Source organism: Leopardus geoffroyi, chromosome A1, assembly GCF_018350155.1.
Source record: "Leopardus geoffroyi isolate Oge1 chromosome A1, O.geoffroyi_Oge1_pat1.0, whole genome shotgun sequence".
In the NCBI taxonomy this organism is placed as follows: Eukaryota; Metazoa; Chordata; class Mammalia; order Carnivora; family Felidae; genus Leopardus; species Leopardus geoffroyi.
Window position 1 is genome coordinate 90,870,178 of NC_059326.1, and position 20,002 is coordinate 90,890,179.

The following is a 20,002-nucleotide window of genomic DNA, read 5'->3' on the forward strand; positions in this document are numbered from 1 at the left end:
GCTGAGTAGCTGGGACGAGGATATGTGGCCCAGGAAGGTGAAAACAGTCACTCACTGGCGTTCATGAAGTATTTGGTATCAGGCTCTAAAGAAATCTTCTATGTGTTCTGTGCACACCTTGAGTTGTGGCCCCAGCACTCTAGAGTTGACATTCACATCCCACACCACATCTGTACACTGGGTATACTTATTAGTGAAGCACTTGGTAGAGAATGAGGACCAGCTTCAGAGTCAGGAGCAACTGTATCCTAACCCTGGCTTTTACCTACCTGGCAAAGCTCCTGCCTCGCCCTGCTCTTGGTTTCTTCATCTTTGAACCTTCCACACACTCTGAGAACCCATAAAGGCTAGTGCAGTCCCTAGGAGAGAAGGTTCCCCTCACCCTTTTCGGATCTCCAGTCTTCTGCAGCTGGAGCAGCCCTTTCCTGCAGGCCATCGTCGGGGAACTTGCCCTTGAGCCAAGCTTTACCCCTCTTCCTACTCAGACCTGAGCCCACCCCCAGCCCCACCCTAGGCTTGCCAGCTCTGTGGATCTGTGGGGTAACTTTGGGGACTCCTTTTCAAGCAATTAAATGAGCTGGTCATTATAGCCATTTTAAAACAGCAGAGTAGGAAGAGCAGATTTCTGGGCAGACAGAGCCGTCTCTCCCAGCTGTGTTAACTGCTTATGTTCTGGAAGAATTCCTGAGCCCCCAAAGCATCTCTTCTGCTGAGGCAGACACACTCTTTAAGCCTACTGAGAATGCGTGCTCCAAAGAAACTTCCATGCTTTCATAATAGAGGCCATATCCTTTGACCTTCCCCCCCAGCACGGGGACAATCCTCTGTACAGTATGTTCTTAAACAATTTTTGTTGAATGAATGATCTCTGTCTGTGCCAGGATTCAGATATTTTTCCTCTTTTCTTTTCTAATTTAATCCAGAAATTGGCCTGGGTTTACCAAAGCCTTGCCAGGGTTTGCAAACAATCAAAGGCATACAAGCTCCATTTCTCACCAACTTCCAAGAATGTTGGGGCCGTGTGGCAATGGTGAGGAAGGCAGTGGCAGGGACAGGAATGTTTTCTGCTGATCCCCCGGGGGAGGCGTGGGGGGGGGTGGGTGTCCTCTCGTGACCAGGCCACGGAGCTGCAAGCTAGCCAGGGCGAAGGCACTGCCCCAAGTCCCCATTCACGTGTCTCTGGCTCTGGGTCCTGGGAAAGAGAAAAACATCTCTGAAACTGGACACTGAAACCTGGTTCTCTTAAGTTGGAGGGAAGTAGGCAGCGCTCCCAGGCAAAGGGGGACACGTTTGGGTTTGGCCATAGCACAGGGTGGGAGTTCCCATGGCCGCTCAGCAGCTCCCCAGGTCCTGGGGTCTGCTTGTGCCCTGGGCTGCAACAGGGCATTCTGGCCACCATTCTGGCTCCTCATGTGTGTCCTACTGGCCTGAGAGCATGGCCCTGTGTGCTTCTAGGAGATAGAGCTATCAGGGTAAGCACTGTGCATGAGGCTGATAGAACGCTTAAGAGAGGGTACATGTCATGGCTGACAGAATCAGGCAGGGAGGCATTTGCCCAGGTGAAGGTGGCTGTGGGCAGTATGGGGTGGTGGGGATGGGGTGACAGGAGAGAGCACGCCCCCCAGATATCCCCTCCTGGGTACCCCTCACTTGTGGTCATGGAGGAATGAGCAGACCTGCTGTTGCCAGCTTTGTTTTTTTTTTCTTCATGAGAAGCTGGAAATCCAAGTTTTATGGGAAATCTAATTATTTTTCAATGTCAGCAACAAATTGAAATTAAGACCTCACACTGCACAAGTGAATCAGAACACGACCGCAGGACACAAGTCTGGCTGGTCAGCTGGTGGATGGTTCCTTCTGGCCAGGAAGAAAGGAGGCACGGCCTGCCCTGCTGTGTCCTGTGATGGAGGATAATTAGTGCCACCTCCCAGTGCTGTCGTGAGCGTGACTCGAGTTAAACACCAGGAAAGTGCTTTTAGCAGAGTGCGGGGCCCATGGAGGGCATCCCACAAACACGAGCTAGTCCTGGCTTTGTGTTTGTGCATTGGGTGCTCTCTGAACCCCTGGTCTAAACTGGGCCTCATTCTGGGCACTGGAGTACGGGAGTGAGCAGTCATGTCCCTGTGCTCAAGAAAGTTGGAGCATGGGAGGGGGGGGAGCAAGGAAGAGAAGAATAATTGTACCCTGGTTAATACATGTGCTGATTGTGCAAATACAGGGCATTCTGGGTCACAGGGAAGAGTGCCTCAGATGAAGGCAACTTGAGCTGCCCTTAATGCAGAGGCTGGGGTTAATGAGGAGAGGAGTCTTGTGTATGCCGGTGTTGCTGCAGTGGTAGAACAGCATGTGCAAAGGCCCAGTGGCATTGCCACATCACAGCATGGGGTTGGGCCCCGCTGGGGTGTATGGTGCTGGGATGAGGCAGGAGATGAGGTTGGCAAAGCCTTAAAAAAATTTTTTTTAATGCTTATTTTTGAGAGAGAGAGAGAGTGTGTGTGAGTGAGGGGAGGGGCAGAAAGAGAGGGAGGAGACACAAAATCTGAAGCAGGCTCCAGGCTCTGAGCTGTCAGCACAGAGTCTGATGCGGGGCTTGAATTCATGAACTGTGAGATGATGACCTGAGCTGAAGTCGGACGGTTAACTGACCGAGCCACCCAGGTGCCCCAAGGTTGGCAAAGCCTTTTGTCTCAGGCTAAGGGGCACAAAAAGGGATGATATCTGGGGTCCCTGCCATACTATCATAGGGGAGTGATGAAGTTAGTTTTGGGTCTAAAAAGAGAAACTTCTCTCTTTAAGAGTTTGGGGCTTATGCCTTCTGTTATTGGAAACGCCAGTGTGAGGTGAGGAGACTGAGTTTTTATGCCTGGCTGCCCCGTGTGAGGAGTCACTCACCTGTTGTCTCTACATTGTGCCTGGTGGCCTGTGAGTTCACTCTCCTGGACAAGGTCACTGAGACTCAGAGAGGTCGGCTAGTGTGGCCAGGGCATGGCAGCTGGGATTCACGTACAGGTGGGAAGATGGGCTCTTAGTGGGGACCTGGCCCAGGTGCCTGTCCCCTCCCTGCTGTTCTGGCCTGAAGAACAAGTGCTCCTGAATCCTTGAGGAAGAGCTGACGTATGTTCTCACCTTGGATCTCTCTGATCTCCCAACAGCTATTGACATCACTTGCCCATGCCCCAGCCTGTTTTCCATCTACTTTCCCTCTCCTGGTGTTTTCTCTGGCCTTTCCTTCTATTGTGTCTTCCTGTTCTCTCTAAGATTTGCTCCCTCATGCAGTCACCCATTCAGTGCATGTTTACAGAGCTCCTGCCACATGCCAGACACAGCCGTAGGTGCTGGAATGTGGTGGTGAGGAAGCCTGGGCAGCAGTGGGGGCGGGGGGCTCCTGCCTGCATGGAGCTCACATCCAGTGAGGGTGGGGTGGACAATAGACAGCCACCCCCCTCCCCAGCAACCCCCCCCCCGCCCCCAGCCATGATGATGTAGGTGGAGAAAGTTCCAGAGGGGGAGGTACCATGGTCTGGCCTTACCTCCGCCTCTTCTTCCCTGAAGAGTGTGGCACCCTGCCCCCACCCCAGGGTTCTCCCCAACCCCCCTCCCCTCTCCAGGAGGCCTCCTGACAGCTGATATAGGAGTCTGGGAGCAGCTTGCCCTTGGCCTCCCTGGGGAGAGCTGATGGTTGTCAAAGCAGGAGTCAGTCATCGTGGACAAGGAGGGCCAGGCATCGTCACTCCTCGGTGACAGCTTGAAGCAGCTGCAAAGCTTGTCTCTGAAGACTCCAGCAAGGGGGTGACAGCTGAGCCGGGGAAGTGGAGAGTGTGGCACCACACTGGGCTCCTGGTCTGGGCTGGCTTGAGCCATCACTCTCAGCCTGCCCACTCTGTGCTGAGGTACAGTCGTGGGTCCTGAGGGGTCCTGCTCCCCCGCTGCAGGGGCACTTGGCGGTGTGTCTCAGGGGGATTAGGAGTTCATACAAAGGTGTCACACGCTTAATGTCAAATTCAGAGGGTCTGCTTACCTGATTTGCATGTTCCACACCCAGCAAAGGGCCCAGCATATAGGTGTTGAGTAAATGTCTTTTGAGTAAATAAGTTGAGTGAGTGAATTCTCATAAAGTGACTATGGTCCTACAGACTCCCTTAAGGTTTTTTTTTAATGTTTATTTATTTTTGAGAGAGAGAGAGAGAGCACGCAAGCAAGGGAGGGGCAGAGAGAGAGGGAGACACAGAATCAGAAGCAGGATACAGGCTCTGAGCTGTCAGCACAGAGCCCAACGCGGGGCTCAGACTCACAAACTGGGAGATCCTGACCTGAGCTGAAGTTGGATGCTTAACCGACAGCCACCCAGGCACCCCCAGACTCCCTTAAGGCACAGACTCAGGGCACCTGGGTGGCTCAGTCGGTTAAGCATCCAACTCTTGATTTTGGATTTCAGCTCAGGTCATGATCCCACAGTTTGTGAGTTCGAGCCCCACGTTGGGCTCTGTGCTGATGTGCAGAGCCTGCTTGGGATTCTCTCGCTCCCTCTCTCTGCCCTTCCCCTGCTCATGCTCTCTCTCTCTCTTTTAAAATAAACATTAAAAGATAAAACATAGACTCTACCTGTCCAGGGAAAAGACATCCCTGTAGCCAAGCGTCCTTATCCCTTCTTCCTTATGACCAAAGCCTTTTCTCCACCACAGATGCTGGAAGTTTGAATCATCAGGTCATAGGGATGCATGGGTTTAATTTCAACAGATTTGCTAACTTGCTCTCGAAAGCCTTTGCCCCAGTTCCTACTTGTGCTTCTGTGGGTGTGTTTCTCAGTTTCTCTGGGCCTCAGTTTCCCCACCGCTAAAACAGGGATAATAACGCTCACTTGCAGGGTGTGGGACGTGAAAGGTAATGACGTGAGGAAGTGTGTGGTCCAGGTTTTGGAAGGTCACCGCTTACCAACAAGGTGCCACAGTCATTCCTTGGTCGGTGACATCGGCCAAACCAGCCCAGCTCTTGTCCTTGAGAAGCTTGGCTGTCATGGAGACACGCTCGCCCTGCTTTACGTCAGTAAGGAGGACAAGGGCCTCGGTAGCCCGGCGGCACAGCCCACACCCTCTGCCTGGCTGGCGAGAAGGTCACAGCAGAGAGGAGCCCTGAACTACTGCCATTCCCTGCAGAGGATGCCACACCCTTGACTTGTCCCTGGAATTGGACCTGTTTGGGGGTTCGGGGCAGGGTGGCCTCAGAGGGATGGAGCTGGCCAGGTGCAGGGAGCTTGGGCTTTATCCTAAAGCTTTCAGACCTAACAGGTTCTAGGCACTGAGGATAGAACAGCCATAGATGCAGGCGAGCCCCCGGTTCTCAGGCACAGGTGCAGCGGACAGAGAGGACAGCTGACCACCTAACAAGTGGGGGCATTCGAGATGGTGATAGTGCAGCAGAGGAAACAGCCCGAAGGGGAGCAGCGTCCACGTTAGCACAAGGAATGTGCTCCCAGAGAACATGGGACACGGACACGGGTCTGGGGAAGCAAGAGACAGCCAGGTGTCAGGGCGGGGCGGTCTGTGCACTCCTTCCTGCCAACGAGAACGCGTGCCCCCAGGAGCTCTCTCCCTTCGGTTGTGGACTCCCTGTGAAGCACAGTGTGCCCTCCTGTCTTCTCGTCTGCCGGTTGGTTCTGGGTGTCTGGTCTGAGCCTGGGCCCTCGTGCTTGGCACACCACTCAGCCCGTGAAGGGCCGGCAGGGGAGCTCAGTGACTCGATCGGATTCTGGTGGTACAAAGGGCCACATGCTGCACACAAGGCCAAACCGTTTCCTCCCCGTGTTCAAGGAGGCTCCGTACGTTCTGGGTGTTAGGAATGGCACTAAATGCGAATGATTTGCGTTCTGGGAGGAACATGTTCCCCAGCAGACAAGCCTGGCAGTGAGTGTAATGCTGGAGGATAGGATTGGACCAGAGCTTCTGGATTTTTCTGGGAGCTCCAAATTCCTCGTGGGCCCCACCTGTGCTGGGAACACAGGTGACTGTCTAAACAGTTCTGCTTTTCTCTGTCTCTTCTGGGTCAGTGCCTGCCTGGCAGGGTCTCTCCCTACCCCTTTGTTATATGGGGACCCCTGGGGCCCTAGTGGCAGTGGGGAGGCTGGCACGAGTCCTCGCCATTTTTGCTGTGAGGTGGGGTCAGGTCTGGCCCCGGGCTCTCTACCTGGATGGCTCAGGTGTGCTGGGCCCCACCTGGTCCAGGGCAGGTTCTGTGATGCCCTGTCCACTATGCAGCCTCTCCCAGCCCATAGCCAGCCACCCCCCACCACAGCCAGTGTAATACAGGAGCGTCTGGAGCCCACCTACACCCCTCTGGGGCTGGGGGGAGCCAGGCTGCTACTCAGGCCAGTTCGCTCAAACCAGCCCCCACCCCATTCCTCACCTCACACTTAGTGCCACATTAGGAATGGACTCTACTCTCATGATGTGGTCTCCGCTCAGAGTCCAAGTGGGAAGCAGGGCCCATAGCCCTCAGAATCTGTGTGTTTGACCCTAAAGGTGTGTGGGGAGTAGAAGCAGGGATGGGGCACCATGACCCTGGCTCTGGCTTCCTACCTCTCCCTCAGCTCCTCCCGTGACCTCCTTCATCAACCAGGACACTTCCCTCTCCCCTGTTGCTGTCCCCAGGGATTTCCCGTGTGCCACGGCCAGCCCTCCTCACGATGGTATCTTCCCTCTTTCTTTCTTTGGGTCAAAATAGTGATAGGACAGCAGAAAAATGTGAATCACAGTAGGAAGGGAAAAAAAATCATTGTTTTCCGATGACATCACGATACCCGGTTGGACACAGGTGACAGAGATCACGTTGCGGAGGTTGTGCCTTTCAGACTCTGAGACAGTGGGGGAGGCGAGGATGCCTCGAGGTCTTGACACGGTAGTCCTCTCCCCAAAAAGCCTCTTCTGGATGAGACTCCGTGGGGGTCGGGTCTCCGGGGCTGTGTGGTCAAGTAGTGCCAAGGAGCTCAGGGGTACATCAGGCAGACAGGTGATGACCCCGGGCTCTCCAGGGCCATGGCAGCTGCCAGCAAGAGTCAAGATCCCTGCCTTCTCTCTGCTCCTTCCCTGTCAGGGGCTTCCAAACAGTGGCCTCAGGGGGGACACCAGGCCCTGGCCTCCAGCCTCAGCAGAGTATGTCCCTCCCTTGTTCTGTAGCATTACCCCCTTTCTGATGAGTTGCTGGTCAGTGAGTGGGAAGGTCAGGCCCCACATAGTGGTGTAGCCATCCCTTACCCACAGTGGGGCCTGTCAGGGAGAACCCCCTGATATGGGACACACACACACACACACACACACACACACACACACACACACCCCTGGTGAGCAGCAGCGTGGGCTTTGGAAAATGCCTGGCGTGCACTCCGGTGACCCAGAGGAGAGCCCCTGGTGGGCCCGGGAGTGAAGCCTGGGTGTGTACCATATGCCTGGGGTTTTGCTAGATGCTTTAAGTACAGTGTTGAGGCTGGTGCTGGTAATAGCCTGAGTGATAAGGACCCACATCACGGCAGGATGGTGGCTGAGCCCACGCTAGAACCCATGCAACCCAACAGAGAGACAGGGAAGGTGCAGCTCTGTGCAGTAGTTAGCATCGACGGGACTGTCCTAAGACAGGTTTGCTCTTTGTTTGCCTGGTGAGCATATGCTGAGCCTCCGTTGGGTTCCGGGGATCCACCTGCTTGTCTGGTGGGGGAGAAGCCCTGTCTCCACCCTGGGGACCTGCAGAGGTATCCCCAGTCCCAGCAGAGGGTGGCCTGCCATGGGCCTGGGGGCAGGAACAGTTTGGTCGTCCCTAGAGGAGTCTTGGCATCTTAGGGCTGTGTTCTTGGACTTGGTGTTGAAGGAAGGTTCTACCCACCTCCCATTTTTATTGTACAGTCTGAACCAGTCCTGCCCATTTGCATTTCGTGGCAGTTCGATATTTTGAGCAGCAGCTAGCATCGTGTTTGTTCTTGTGTTGCCTGAGATGCCATCATGGAGAAATAAGTGGGGAAAGGAGATCTGCAAAGGGATGTTTATTCTCACAGTAAAACCAGGCTTTTGCTGCCCTGTTCATGTGTCAGGAGATGCACACAGATGAAAACAGTCCTTCCCGGAAGCCAGCAGAACCCTCTGCCCCAGCTTCCCACGGCACTTTTTTTTCCTGCCTCCACTGGGATGGTCCATGTCTACTCCCAAGGGTCCTCAGAGAGACCAGAATACCCTAAATACCCCAGGTATTTCAGGGGTCCCAGAGAAGCCACCAAGCATCTTATGAGCCCTGCTTCCTGAGGCCTCATGACAGACTTTTCCGGGCCTGGCTTGCTCCCCAGTGTGGTGCCAGGAGAAGCTTGTGCTACCCCTCTGATTGCCAAAGTTCAGCTCAGGGGAAGAGGTGACAAGTTTCCTGGAGGTTGGGCACAAGGGATGGGAACCCCGCCGATGGCTCTGCCTACAGGGAGCCCCATCTCCTGAACCTGTCTTCCCTGCACCCTCCTGTCCCCAGATCCTTCCAGCAGAGGGGAAAGTCACCTCTGCCCAGCAGGGTTAGGCCACCTGCCAGGGCTCCTTGGTCACCAGGGTGGAACTATGCCACGAAGAAAGCCAACTTTTACATTATCATGCAGAGCCTGTGTCCTTCCTTATTGTCTATTCCAGAACAGAAACTTGGCCGCATCTTTGCATAAACAAAAGGCACATTACAGTGTATTTCCCCAAACAAGAGAACCCTTGGCCTCTCTCTGCACAGAGAAGGGCTGCAGCTTTGAACATTTTCCCCTAAGGTTTAATGATTCCAGGATCAATTTCTCAAGACAGGGCTCAAGGACACTGTCCTGGCTTCCCCTCCCCCTGTGGTCTGAGCAGAGGAGAGCAGCCTCCCTAGCACACAGGTTTCCAGGAGAGTGGAGTAGGGATGGGGATGCACTTGGGCATGTAGCTAGGGTCTCAGTCATTACCGGGCATCATGAGTCCTGCCGCTGTCACACATTTCTGCCTATTTCCTATCGTTCCACATTCTCCAAAGTTACTCACCCATTCATTCATTCACGCTACTGGGGACACAGCGGTGAGCAAGGAGGAACGGTGCCTCTCTTATCAAGTGCATAGTCCAGGCTGGAAGCAACTACTTTAGGGGGTACTGTGAGCTGAGACAGTTGTGTTGGGGGGAAAGCATGAGAAGACAGAAGGCACAGCAAGTGCAAAGGTCCTGAGGTAGGGATGGTCTCTCCATGCAAGATACACAGAGCAAGACCAGGGCAATCTGAGAAGAGCCTTGTAGGGCTTTGATTTTATTCTGATTTCAGTGGGAAGGCCTTGGAGTGGATGGGAATTAAGCAGGAGTGTCACCGCCCCCTCCCTTCTTTGAAACACATTTATTACCATGACTTTGTTTTGTCAGATGCTCTTCAGATATTTCAAGAATTCTGGGGCTGGAGAGGGGGAGAGGGAATTCCATTGCACAAGCAGCCGGAGAGGGCAGCCAGGCTTTGCAGAAGGCGGAGCTGTTGAGATTGGGGCCTCCCAGGCAAAGTAGCTGAAGGGGAACACAGAGCAGCCAGCCAGGGCCAGCTTAAAGAGGGCTGTGAGTGCCGAGTGCCGAGTGCCATGCCAAGGTACCGGGGCTGCTCCTAAAGGCAGTGGGGAGCCATTGAGGGTTTCAGGCAGAAGAAGAGGAGGCCAGATCTGCTGAGTGGTGACCGTCCTGAAGAACGGTGCGTGGGGGTGTGGGCAGGACAAGAGGCAGAAATGCTCTTGGGAGCCCCTGCCGCCTGCCTGCCTGCCTGCCTGCCTGGCTGGGAGATGGGGTTGGGGTCAGGGGAGGAGTGGGACGATGTGAGGGAGATGTTTGGAGGCTGTCTTCCGTCTTCAGTGACCCTTTTTGCCACGTCTGTCAGCTCTCTGCTTGGCAGAAATGTTGTAGCTGTGTTCCTATTAAGGAATTTGACTCATCGTTTCCCAATGGTCTCCATGCACAGGTGAGTCCCATTGGCTTCTAGCATCTGTGCGGGATCTCGTGGGGAATGGAAGGAAGTTGCCTCCAGGGCTGAGGCAATTTTACAGCCCCCTGAAAAGTTGATGTCACCCTGGGGAGCAGGGCAGGGCCCACTCCTCAGACCGGCAGAGGGAAAGGGTGGTGGGTGGCCCTCTCCTCAGCACTGCCCTGCATTCCCTGAGAGGTATCATAGAGGGAGGCCAGGGCATGGCCCACTGACTCTCCTAGAGGAACAGACCATGTGGAGAGGTATCCCCCGTGGAAGGGACAGAGGCTTCTTAAGGGAGAAACCATGAAAGGCTCATTGCAGTTGAAAGTGACTGGGGTCAGGGGGTGGCTGGGGGAGTCTCCAGAGCAGGCCTGGCTGCCAACCTGACCCATGGCCTAGCCTCCTCACTGGCTCTCTGATGGGTGTGCTTCTCCATAGCCCAGCCCAGCCAATGCAAGCTGGCAGCCAACAGGTGGCTTGGAAGGCAGGGCCTCCCCTGTCCAGTGTCCGCTCAGTGGCCTGACACCCCAGACTCAGGTCGCCTTGCCACCACCCCCAGCAGGATGTGGGCCTCTGCCTCATAGAGCTTAGCACTGAGTGGTGGGGTCCCTGGGGTTCTGGTTACCTCCTGTCCCAAATCAGGAGTCAGGGTCAGGCCTGCTCAGTATCCAAGGACATGGGACCCCTTACCCAAGAAGCGAGTGGCTACCTTTGGGCACAGTGGCAGGGACCAGGGGAACAGGAGGATGCTGGGCCCTGAAGGGCAAGATCTGGGCCAGGAACTGGGAAGGGGACCTCCCTCCCTGTAGGAACCAGCAAGCATACCCTCACTCAGAACCTCAGCTTACCCTTTGCTCAGGTGGGATTGACCACCTCTCATTCTGGCCTCCAAGGGCTGTTGGGAGCATAAAATGATCTAGATAATTCTGTGAACTCAGCCCTGAATCCCTTCCGAATATCAAGGCAGGTTTCCTGTCTTCATAAAGATTGTAACACCACAGGCTTACAGCATCACCGTGCACTTGAGGGGCCAGGTCCGCTTGGGATGCACCCCTAGGCCAGCTCTGAGAAGTGCAATTAGAACATGGGCTCCAGAGAGGCACTATCAGGGTGTCAAAGGAGCCTGAAGCCCCTCATTTTCTGGGGAAGCTCTGAGAGATGACCCCGGGACATTTTTCCTCCCTGACTCCATGCAAAGCAAAGATGGACCACCTCCATTTGCCAACAAGAGGATGAGGCCAAGCAGGACCCAGGGTGTCCCAGGGCTGTATAGGAGGTGCCCTCCCCAATTCTAGTCCACGTCACTCCTGACATCTGTTCTTTCTTTCCACTCATCCCCAAATCTGAGCCCCACACTTGACACTTCAACTGCTGTAGTGGGCACTTCAATCTACATTCCATAAAGGAGGCAGAGTAATCTTTGTAAAATGCAGTGTCATTATATTTCTCTCAGGGCTCCATATCCTCTATTGCTCTTTGAACAGAATTGGAATCCTTCTCACTACCTGAATACTTGTGTAGTCTGACCTCAGAGGCCCTTTCCCCCCTGCCCAGTTCTTAGAACACACTTTACTGCCTCTGACCCCCAGGACATTTGCATATGCTACTTTCTTTGCCCAGAACACTATCCCTGCTTTGCTGAGTTAACTCCTTCTCATTTCTTATCTCTGAGATGAAATGCCACATCCTTAGGGAGCCCACTAATCACCACTGGGGCAGATTCACCATTAATATGCCCTCAATTTCCCTGCCTATCTCTAAAGGTCCTCATCAGCATCATCATGATGGTGGAGCTGTTTTTGACAGAAGGCCAGTTCCAGGCTGGTTACTGAATCCCAAATGCTAACATGATGCTTGGCATGCAATGGGGCCAATAGCTTTCTCCTGGGTCTACTGGGTACCTGCTAAGGTTCGTGGGGAAGGACAGTCCAAGGCCAGGCAACTCGGGACCCCGGGATGGGTGGTGGGCCCTGTGAAAGGCCAGGGTGGTTCAGCTTGAGAAGTCCCATTGCAAATCTATAAGGGGCTCATTGCTGGACTGGGGTGGGGGGGGAGGAGGTTATACACTTGGCAGGATGGACATCTACACACCAAAGCTGATGGGTGAAGAAAAAGGCAGCTATTTTTTAGTTCTTATATTTGATGCCACCCTCACTCCAGGATTGAAGGGAAAATGTGACCCGGCCCCTGAGAGGTGGCTCAGGCTCTTCCTGTTCAGAAGGCTTTAGGGGGAATAGTCAGGTCAGAGGGTAAGCTCTGACTCTGGGCTTGCCTTAGCTCAGGCTACTCTAACAACATACCACAGGCTGGGTCACTTCAACAGCACACATTAATTTCTCATAGTTCTGGAGGCTAGAAATCCAAGATCAAGGTGTCAGCCAATTTGGCTCTTAGTGAGGGTTCTCTTCCTGGCTTGCACATGGCCTCCTTCTTGCCATGTCCTCACATGGCGGGGGACCCCACTCTCATGACATCAGCCAATCCTAATAGCCTCTCAAATGCCCCACCTCCAAATAGCATTATGTTGGGGGTTAGGAACTTGAGGGGATGCAATTCAGCCCATACCAGGGCTGTTCATCTCCTGTCCCTCCTCCCTCAGGGTAGGGGTGGTGCATGGCTTAGCCCCCCTGCGTCTGCACACATCTGTCCCAGCATGCCCTGCCCTGGGCACTGACCCTCCAGGCTTTGGCCCTGCGGTTGGGGTCATTCGGGGTTTATTCTCTCTGCCGTGGCCACACAACATCTGCCCCCCTGCAGGACAGCCCTCCTGCAGGACAGCACCCCCTGGACTCTCTCTGAAGCCAACCCACAGGCCAGCCCGCAGGTATCCTGCCCACTATCCCTGGGTCCCCTATGTGTAGTTGGGAGCTGTACTCCATTTGGGCTCTCTGAAGCCACCCCTTCTCCATATGAACCTGTCCCTTCCCAGGTCCCGGACAGCAGAATCAAGCCCTCTCTGCTTTTGACTTCTTCCCAAATATCAGGGCTATTTTTATGCTCCCTGCCCTGTTCCCCACCCCCCACCAGTGACTCAAGACATGGGCTGGAGGTCAGGGGTGGAAGGAGTAAAGTGAAGCCTAGTCATTCCTCTCGGTCTTTCTTCCCCCTTTCCTCCCTCCTGCCCCCTCCAGCTGCAGCGGGACCTCTCCATGTAACTGCCTTCTTGGCTTCCACACCATGACTTTCAGTCAAAGTCTGTGAGCCAAATTGGCCAGGCTTTGCCTGTGAGAGATAAAGCAATACTTTGGAGACAAAAACCCCTTTCTCTCTTATAAACTGGCTTTTAGAGCTATCGTCTCACTGTGGACTAAAAAATCTAGTTTGACCCACATTTAGGGATGTGCACCCTGCCCCTGTGACCTCATGGCAACGCTTCCGGCAATCCAATTTAGCGGTGGTGACAAATATGGCATCTTGCTGTTAAGCTTTGTGAGACAGGGACTGTCATCCCTGTTTGTGGAGGGCACCGCACAGCGTGGGCGGGTTGACAGCCTCCCCTGGGCTCCACCTTGTCATCTGCAGGTGGTCCTCAGGCCTGTGGCTCCTGCTGACACCTCCCTGGTTGTCTTTCAGGTCAACGAAATCTATCATGACGAGTCCTTGGGGGCCCACATCAATGTCGTGTTGGTGCGGATAATCCTGCTTAGCTACGGGAAGGTGAGTGAGCTGGTGGCTTCCAGACACAGTGGAGCCTCCCCAACTCTTGTGATCTCTGTGGGGTGAATGGGGACCCTCCAGTGAGGCACAGGTCTCCTCTGAAAGCCAAAACCTCAGTGCCTGTCCCCAGCTCGGCCCGTGGTACCTGGAAGAGACAAGAAACTCGTGAGCCTCCCCCATATTCCTGATCCCCTTTCACCTCACCCCTGGTTTTATAATGTAGGTTTTGTTATTATTCATGTGTGGAGAGGCTAACTGATGATCAGGAGGTGACTGCCATGGAAAAGTCGGTTTATCATTCACACAGGGCCACTGGGGCAGCACCAGGATGGGTCAGAAGGCAGAAGGAGTGGGGGACTGTTGTCTCCACAGGAAAGGCTGGGTGTGGCAGAGTAAGCAGGCACAGGACTGGCCAGCGTGAATAATTCCTGTGGGCTCTGGGTCGTAGGTGGCTAGTACCTGCCCTGAGTGACTCAGGCAGGGTGGTGAAAGCCCAATGAAGGAGGTGGCTGGGGGTGCGGACTCTGAACTGGTTGGTTTGCATTTGAAAAGCATGCTCCAGAGCGAGTTGTTTATTATCTCTAGGAATTGGCTAACCCCAGGAGGGTCAGCATGGCCCCAGACATCAAAGCATCAGAAACACAGGTTACTTCTCCCCTCCCTCCCACCTCTTCCACCCATGTTCTCCTCTTCTTATGCTGTGTGGCTTCTGCCCTCACTGGGCTCTCTTGCCCTCCCTATCTTCTCTTGCTGTCAAGCTTGGTGCTGTCTTTCCTAGCAGCGTGCAGGGGTCTGTGCAGCTGGGGTAGGAAGCCCCCAGAGACAGTGACCCAAGACCTGAGACAGAAAGATAAGGGGGTGCAGAGAAAGGAAAGATGGTGAGGAAGGAAGAAGCCCTGTGCTGGGCAAGTCAGAAGTACTTTACCCGTATTAACTCACTGAAGCCAAGGGCAGATGGGGAGGCGGATGTATGACAATCCCCGTTTCACAGATAAGAACCCTGAGGCTTAAAGTGGGTTGGTGGTGTTCTGGGTGAGTGGCCAGTGTCATTTGGCTCCTGCGGAGTTGGGCTTCTCACCCTGCAGCCAAATTCTAGAATCCATCGTCTGACTTCGCTCAGTATGTACAAAAACCAATCATCAGGCATGGTAATTAGGTACAGGGTTAATTCATCTGCTCAAAGACAAAGAATCCTCGTCTCCAACAGTAAAATCGAACTGCACACAACCTACAAGGCCTGTGGTATAAAAAACGACAATGGAGGGCTCGTGTGGCCGGATGAATTCCAGGAATAGTAGATCTTGAGCCCACTCTCTTTACCCTAGGAAGCACGTCCCTCTAAAGTAGAAGCGGCCACAGTAAGGACACCAGTTATGCTCTTTCATGCACCCCTGGGAGAACATAAGATGTATCAAAGAAGACTGTCAGAACAAGGCAGAAATTGGAAAAAAACTAACCGCGGGAGTCTTTCATTCTCTTTTTAAGATCTTTAACAGATTACATTTTAAAAGGCATAGAAGTTTCAAATAAAATAATAATAATGTATAAAGTTAAATTAGTAGTTCTATCATTTTCTTCTTTGCCCTGTGTGACTCCTTTTTGAGGAATCCTAGAACACTTGAAAATTACAAAAGTACTTTAGGTTGTAAAGAAAATTCCAGTGAATTTTATACAGCAAAAACTGTCTGGGCTATCTTTTCTGACTCAGTGCCCTAAAACGCGGTGGAAGGAAGGGATATATGAACTGAAATAAAAAGTCCAATTTCTTTGAAAAGTTAAAAAAACAACCTGCTTGGAAGACTATTAGAGCTGGGAAAATTAATGAAAGTGATAGTACTACAGATCAAAACCTATATAGAGTGTGGCCAAAGCTGTATTCAGAGGCAAATTCGCAGGTGCTTTCCAAGATTACACAAGAGAGAATGAATACACATGGACCCTGCAGTAATGTTAGAACAAAAGTCCATAAGAACTGCAAACCAAAAACCTAAGGAGGACAAAAATAAGGAGCTAGTTTCGGAAAAGCAGAAATTAAAAAATTAGGAAATAGAAATAATTGAACCAATCAAGAAGAGAACCTTAGTGAATGCAAACCTCTGACATAAAGAGAGAGAGAGCGCGAGGAAACACAGACTGAAAGATGAGAAAGGGTGTACACAACGTAACCTACACCAGGATGCTTATCTGGACAGAAGAGAAGGCATTTGGGGCAGTTGCCACACTAGGCCGCTGCTGGAAGACCCCCAATTCGGGTCCTCTCTCAACCCCCCTCCCTCCGGATGGCCAGCAGATGAGGTGGACCAGCTATCGGAGGGCTTAGGGAGGCTGTCTAGCCCTGTGTTCAGGTTTGGGGTGCTGCACTCCCTGGGAAAGGAAGCTGAGGGTGGACCCTAGCCCAGAGATCCAGTCCCAGCCTCCATTCACAGGCAGGGGTCTTTGGAATGGCCCAGTGGAGTAGCTGTCCACATGTTCTGCACCCCCCCCCTCATTTCTCTCCTTCCCCAGACCAGCTCCTTCCAGCCCCTCCATTACCACCTGGGGCCCTCCAGCCAGCATCCTTCGGTGTCTGAGAATTTTCAGAAATTTGGCATGAGGTGTGGACACAGTGAGATCCCCCACCCCTTTTCTCTACTGCTGGAGGGGGGAAATGGGAAACTTCAGGTTGGCCAAGGGCATGGAAGTAGATAGAGTTGGAGAGCCACAGAATGGTCTGGGCACCAGGTGGCAGCTTGCGTCCCCTCTGCCCCTGGTTGCCCCCATATTGGTTAAAAAGACAAATTTGGAAATTGTGCATTGTTAATTGCTTCCTAGTGGTAGCAAAGCTTTGGCTCTCAATTCGGCCTGAAATGTGTCGATTGCTCAAGGAAGCAAAGCTTCGTTTATTTTAACTACACCCCAGCAGGCTCTGTGCTAAATTGTCCCCACCCAAAGCCATTTTTTCTTGTTGTTGTTTTCCCCTTCACGGCTGCCAGCAGGTAGATAGACTGTGTGACCAACAGTCCGACATTTGCAGAAGTCTCAGAACCTGAAGGTGAACAGTTGAGTATCTCTGAGTCAGGGACGAGGACACCCTGGGAAGCCAGGGATTTCCTGGGAAATGAGAATATTTCAAAGCCGAAAATGTTAGAAAACACCATAAGTCCCATAACCATGGAGGGAACTCAAGTTCTCTAGCACTTTCAGAGTTCTCTAAAAATTACCTCTAAATAGAGAGTCAGATCATCTATTTTTGCCAGTGCATTCTTATTCATTTCTAAGGAATTATTAGCAAGGATAATACAATGCCATGGAAATCGTTTCAGAGCACACACACACACCATATACATATATATGTATATATATATATATATATATATATATATATATATATATTCTGACATCCACCCAATTTATTTTTATAGCCAGTGTGATTCCTATACTCAAAGCTGCCAGAGGTAACATGTCCAAGACAATGTGCAGACCTGTCTTCCTTCTAAAAATAGACATAAAAAATCCTGAGGCTTAATTCAATAATGCAGAAAAAGAAACTCCCAGCACGATAAAATAGAGTTTATCCTGGGAATAAGGCAATTGTCGAATATCAGGAAGTCTGTTCATATAATTCATCACATTTGCTTGCCAAATGACAAAAGCTTGTAATTGAACCCATAGTTTTTGAAGGGTTTCTGTGTGCCAGGCTCTGTGCTGGGCCACTGACGTGGTCCCTGACCTCAAGAGCTTCTAAAGCAGAGGTACAGACAAAGAAACAATGATTACAGGGGGTCAGGGACTCATGGGGGGAAGATGAGGCAGGCAGCCCTCACAATGTCAGGCCAACTGACTGGAAGGGAGTAAAAGGGAGAAGAACCAGAAGAAGGGTGTTTCCAGGATCTGATTTGCATTTCCAAGAGGATCCCTGGACTCCTGTGGGCATCATGGTGGGTGGGAGCCTGGCTGAGGAGGGTGCGGGCGCCATTGAAGGGAGGACGGCGGTGGGCTGTACCGAGACCATGGCCACAGGCTGGGGTAAAGAAGGCAGATGGAAGAGAACTGTAGGAGGCCAAATCCAGAGGACATGGGTTCTAAGTGGATGAAGGTGGGGAGACCCTGAGCCCATGCCTCAGGCAGCCAGATGCATGCTGATTGATGTCAACCACTCAGATGGACAACACAGGAAGAGAATCAGGGTGTCGGAGGGAGAAAGGCAATGAGTTCAACAGGGATGTGTTGAGTTTGAGGTGCCGAGTGCCACCCCAGTAGAGATGGCAGGAGAGGCTGGCATGGGGGCCTGGGGCTTGGAGAGAAGAGATGAGTATTGCTTGCAAAGGCATGAGTGGGGGGTGCATGGTGAAGTATGCCGAATGTGAGGCCCCTTAGAAAGAGCTTCCAGGAGCCCCTGATGCTCTGAAGCCACCAGCAGGGCAAGGGCATGGTCTGCAGCATAGTTGCTGAGAGAGTACCTCCCAGTATTCAAAAATCTGTGAAAACTAGTAACAGATGGTAACATGACAACCAAAATTTTATTTAAAGGTGGAGAAAAGAAGCACATGTCCCTAAGAGCGTCTGCATAGCTAATTCATAGGATGCTCCTAGACATTTACACGGGAAAATAGAGGGGTTCCATAGTCCAGTGAGTCTGGGAAAGGCTTGTCAAAGAATCTGTCAGAGACTTTACAACAGAAATGTGCACGGTGAATCTCAAGAAGTGGATCACTACACATAGCTTCTCAAACCTGTTTCTCAGTGGAACCCTTTTCCTCAAGTAGTCAACATTCTACAGAACTCACTTTGGGAAATACTGCCCTCATTGAGGCAGTTACAGTAAACGTGGTGACCAGAAGGTAGCTTTGTTACTGAGGTTCTGGAAATTCTAGATAATGTCTTAGGACATGGAACCAATATCGGAAAAGAACAGATGAAATTTTAATTGGTTGCTGATGATTATGTTCCTGGAAAACCCAGAGGATCCATTGTAAAGCTTTTAGAGTTAATTAAAGAAGTTTAGTGACATGGCCAACTGTAAGATAATTCTATAAAGATCGCTAATTTTTATAGGAGACTGTTAAAAACTGAGAACAAACTGAGGGTTGATGGGGGGTGGGAGGGAGGGGAGGGTGGGTGATGGGTATTGAGGAGGGCACCTTTTGGGATGAGCACTGGGTGTTGTATGGAAACCAATTTGACAATAAATTTCATATATTGAAAAAAAAAAGATCGCTAATTTTTGCACAAACCCACAATACCCTAGTAGTAGATATAATAGGGAAAGAAAAGTTCCATTTACAAAAGTAAGCAAAAATATAAAATATCTGGCCCAGTCCTAACAAGATAGATACAGGACCTACAGTAAGTAAATCGCACATGGTTTTGTTTTTAAAGTTTATTTGATAGAAAGAGAAAGAGAGTGAGCACAAACAGGGGAGGGGCAGAGAGAAAGGGGGAGAGAGAGAGAATCCCAAGCAGGCTCTGCACTGTCAGTACAGAGCCCTGTGCTGGGTTCAGATCCACCAACTGTGAGATCATGACCTGAAGCAAAGTCGGAGGCTTAACCAACTGAGCCACCAAGGCGCCCTGAAAATTGCACATTGTTAATGATAGGAAGGAAATAAAAATAAAGGCAGAGACATATGTTGTTCCTACAGGAAGACTGGGTATAGTAGAGATACTGATTTTTCCTAAATTAATAGTTGGAAATTTGGTGAAATGATTCTAAGATTCATCTGGAAGCCTTATAATCCAGTCAAGACTGGCTGGGAGAGGCACCTGGGTGGTTCAGTCAGTTGAGCATCCTACTTGATGTCAGTTCAGGTCATGATCTCATGGTTCATGGGATTGAGCCCCACAATAGGCTCCGCACTGAGAGTGTGGAACCTGCTTGGGATTCTCTCTCTCCCTCCCTCTCTCTGCCCCTCTTCTGCTCGTGTGCGTACTCTCCCTCTGTCCCTCTCTCTCAAAATAAATAAACATAAAAAAAAAAAAAGACTGAATGGGAAAGCCTCAAAAGCTAAGCAAATAAAGAGAGATTTACTTCAAACATCTTATAAAGTGAAAATAATTAAAATCATATGTATTTGCGTAAGCATTAACAGATCAATTGAATAAACTAGGGAGCTCTGAAAACACTTCATATATTTAACTTAACATGTGATAAATATAAATGAAATGGTTATTAAGTGTTATAAATAAATATATGACAAATATAAATTTCATGTATAGTAAATTAAAAATAACATATGATAAATAACAGGCCAATAAAACATTCAACTATTTAAACCACAAAAATCAAGAAGAAAATATTGGTTGTCAAGGGGGCTCCTTAAGCGTAAGTACAATAGAAGGAATTATAAAGGGGAAGATAGATATATTTGAACACTTAAAGTATAAAACTTCTGT

General features: G+C 51.3%; 1 protein-coding gene across 1 annotated transcript in view; it reads left to right on the forward strand.

The window, feature by feature from the left end:
• ADAMTS2 (ADAM metallopeptidase with thrombospondin type 1 motif 2) overlaps positions 1 to 20,002 on the forward strand; it is a 243,665-nt gene that overhangs the window by 153,361 nt on the left and 70,302 nt on the right. Inside the window, exon 5 of the mRNA XM_045485147.1 lies at positions 13,547 to 13,630. Within this exon, the coding sequence (XP_045341103.1) occupies positions 13,547 to 13,630 (84 nt within the window). The remainder of the gene's footprint in view (positions 1 to 13,546; positions 13,631 to 20,002) is intronic.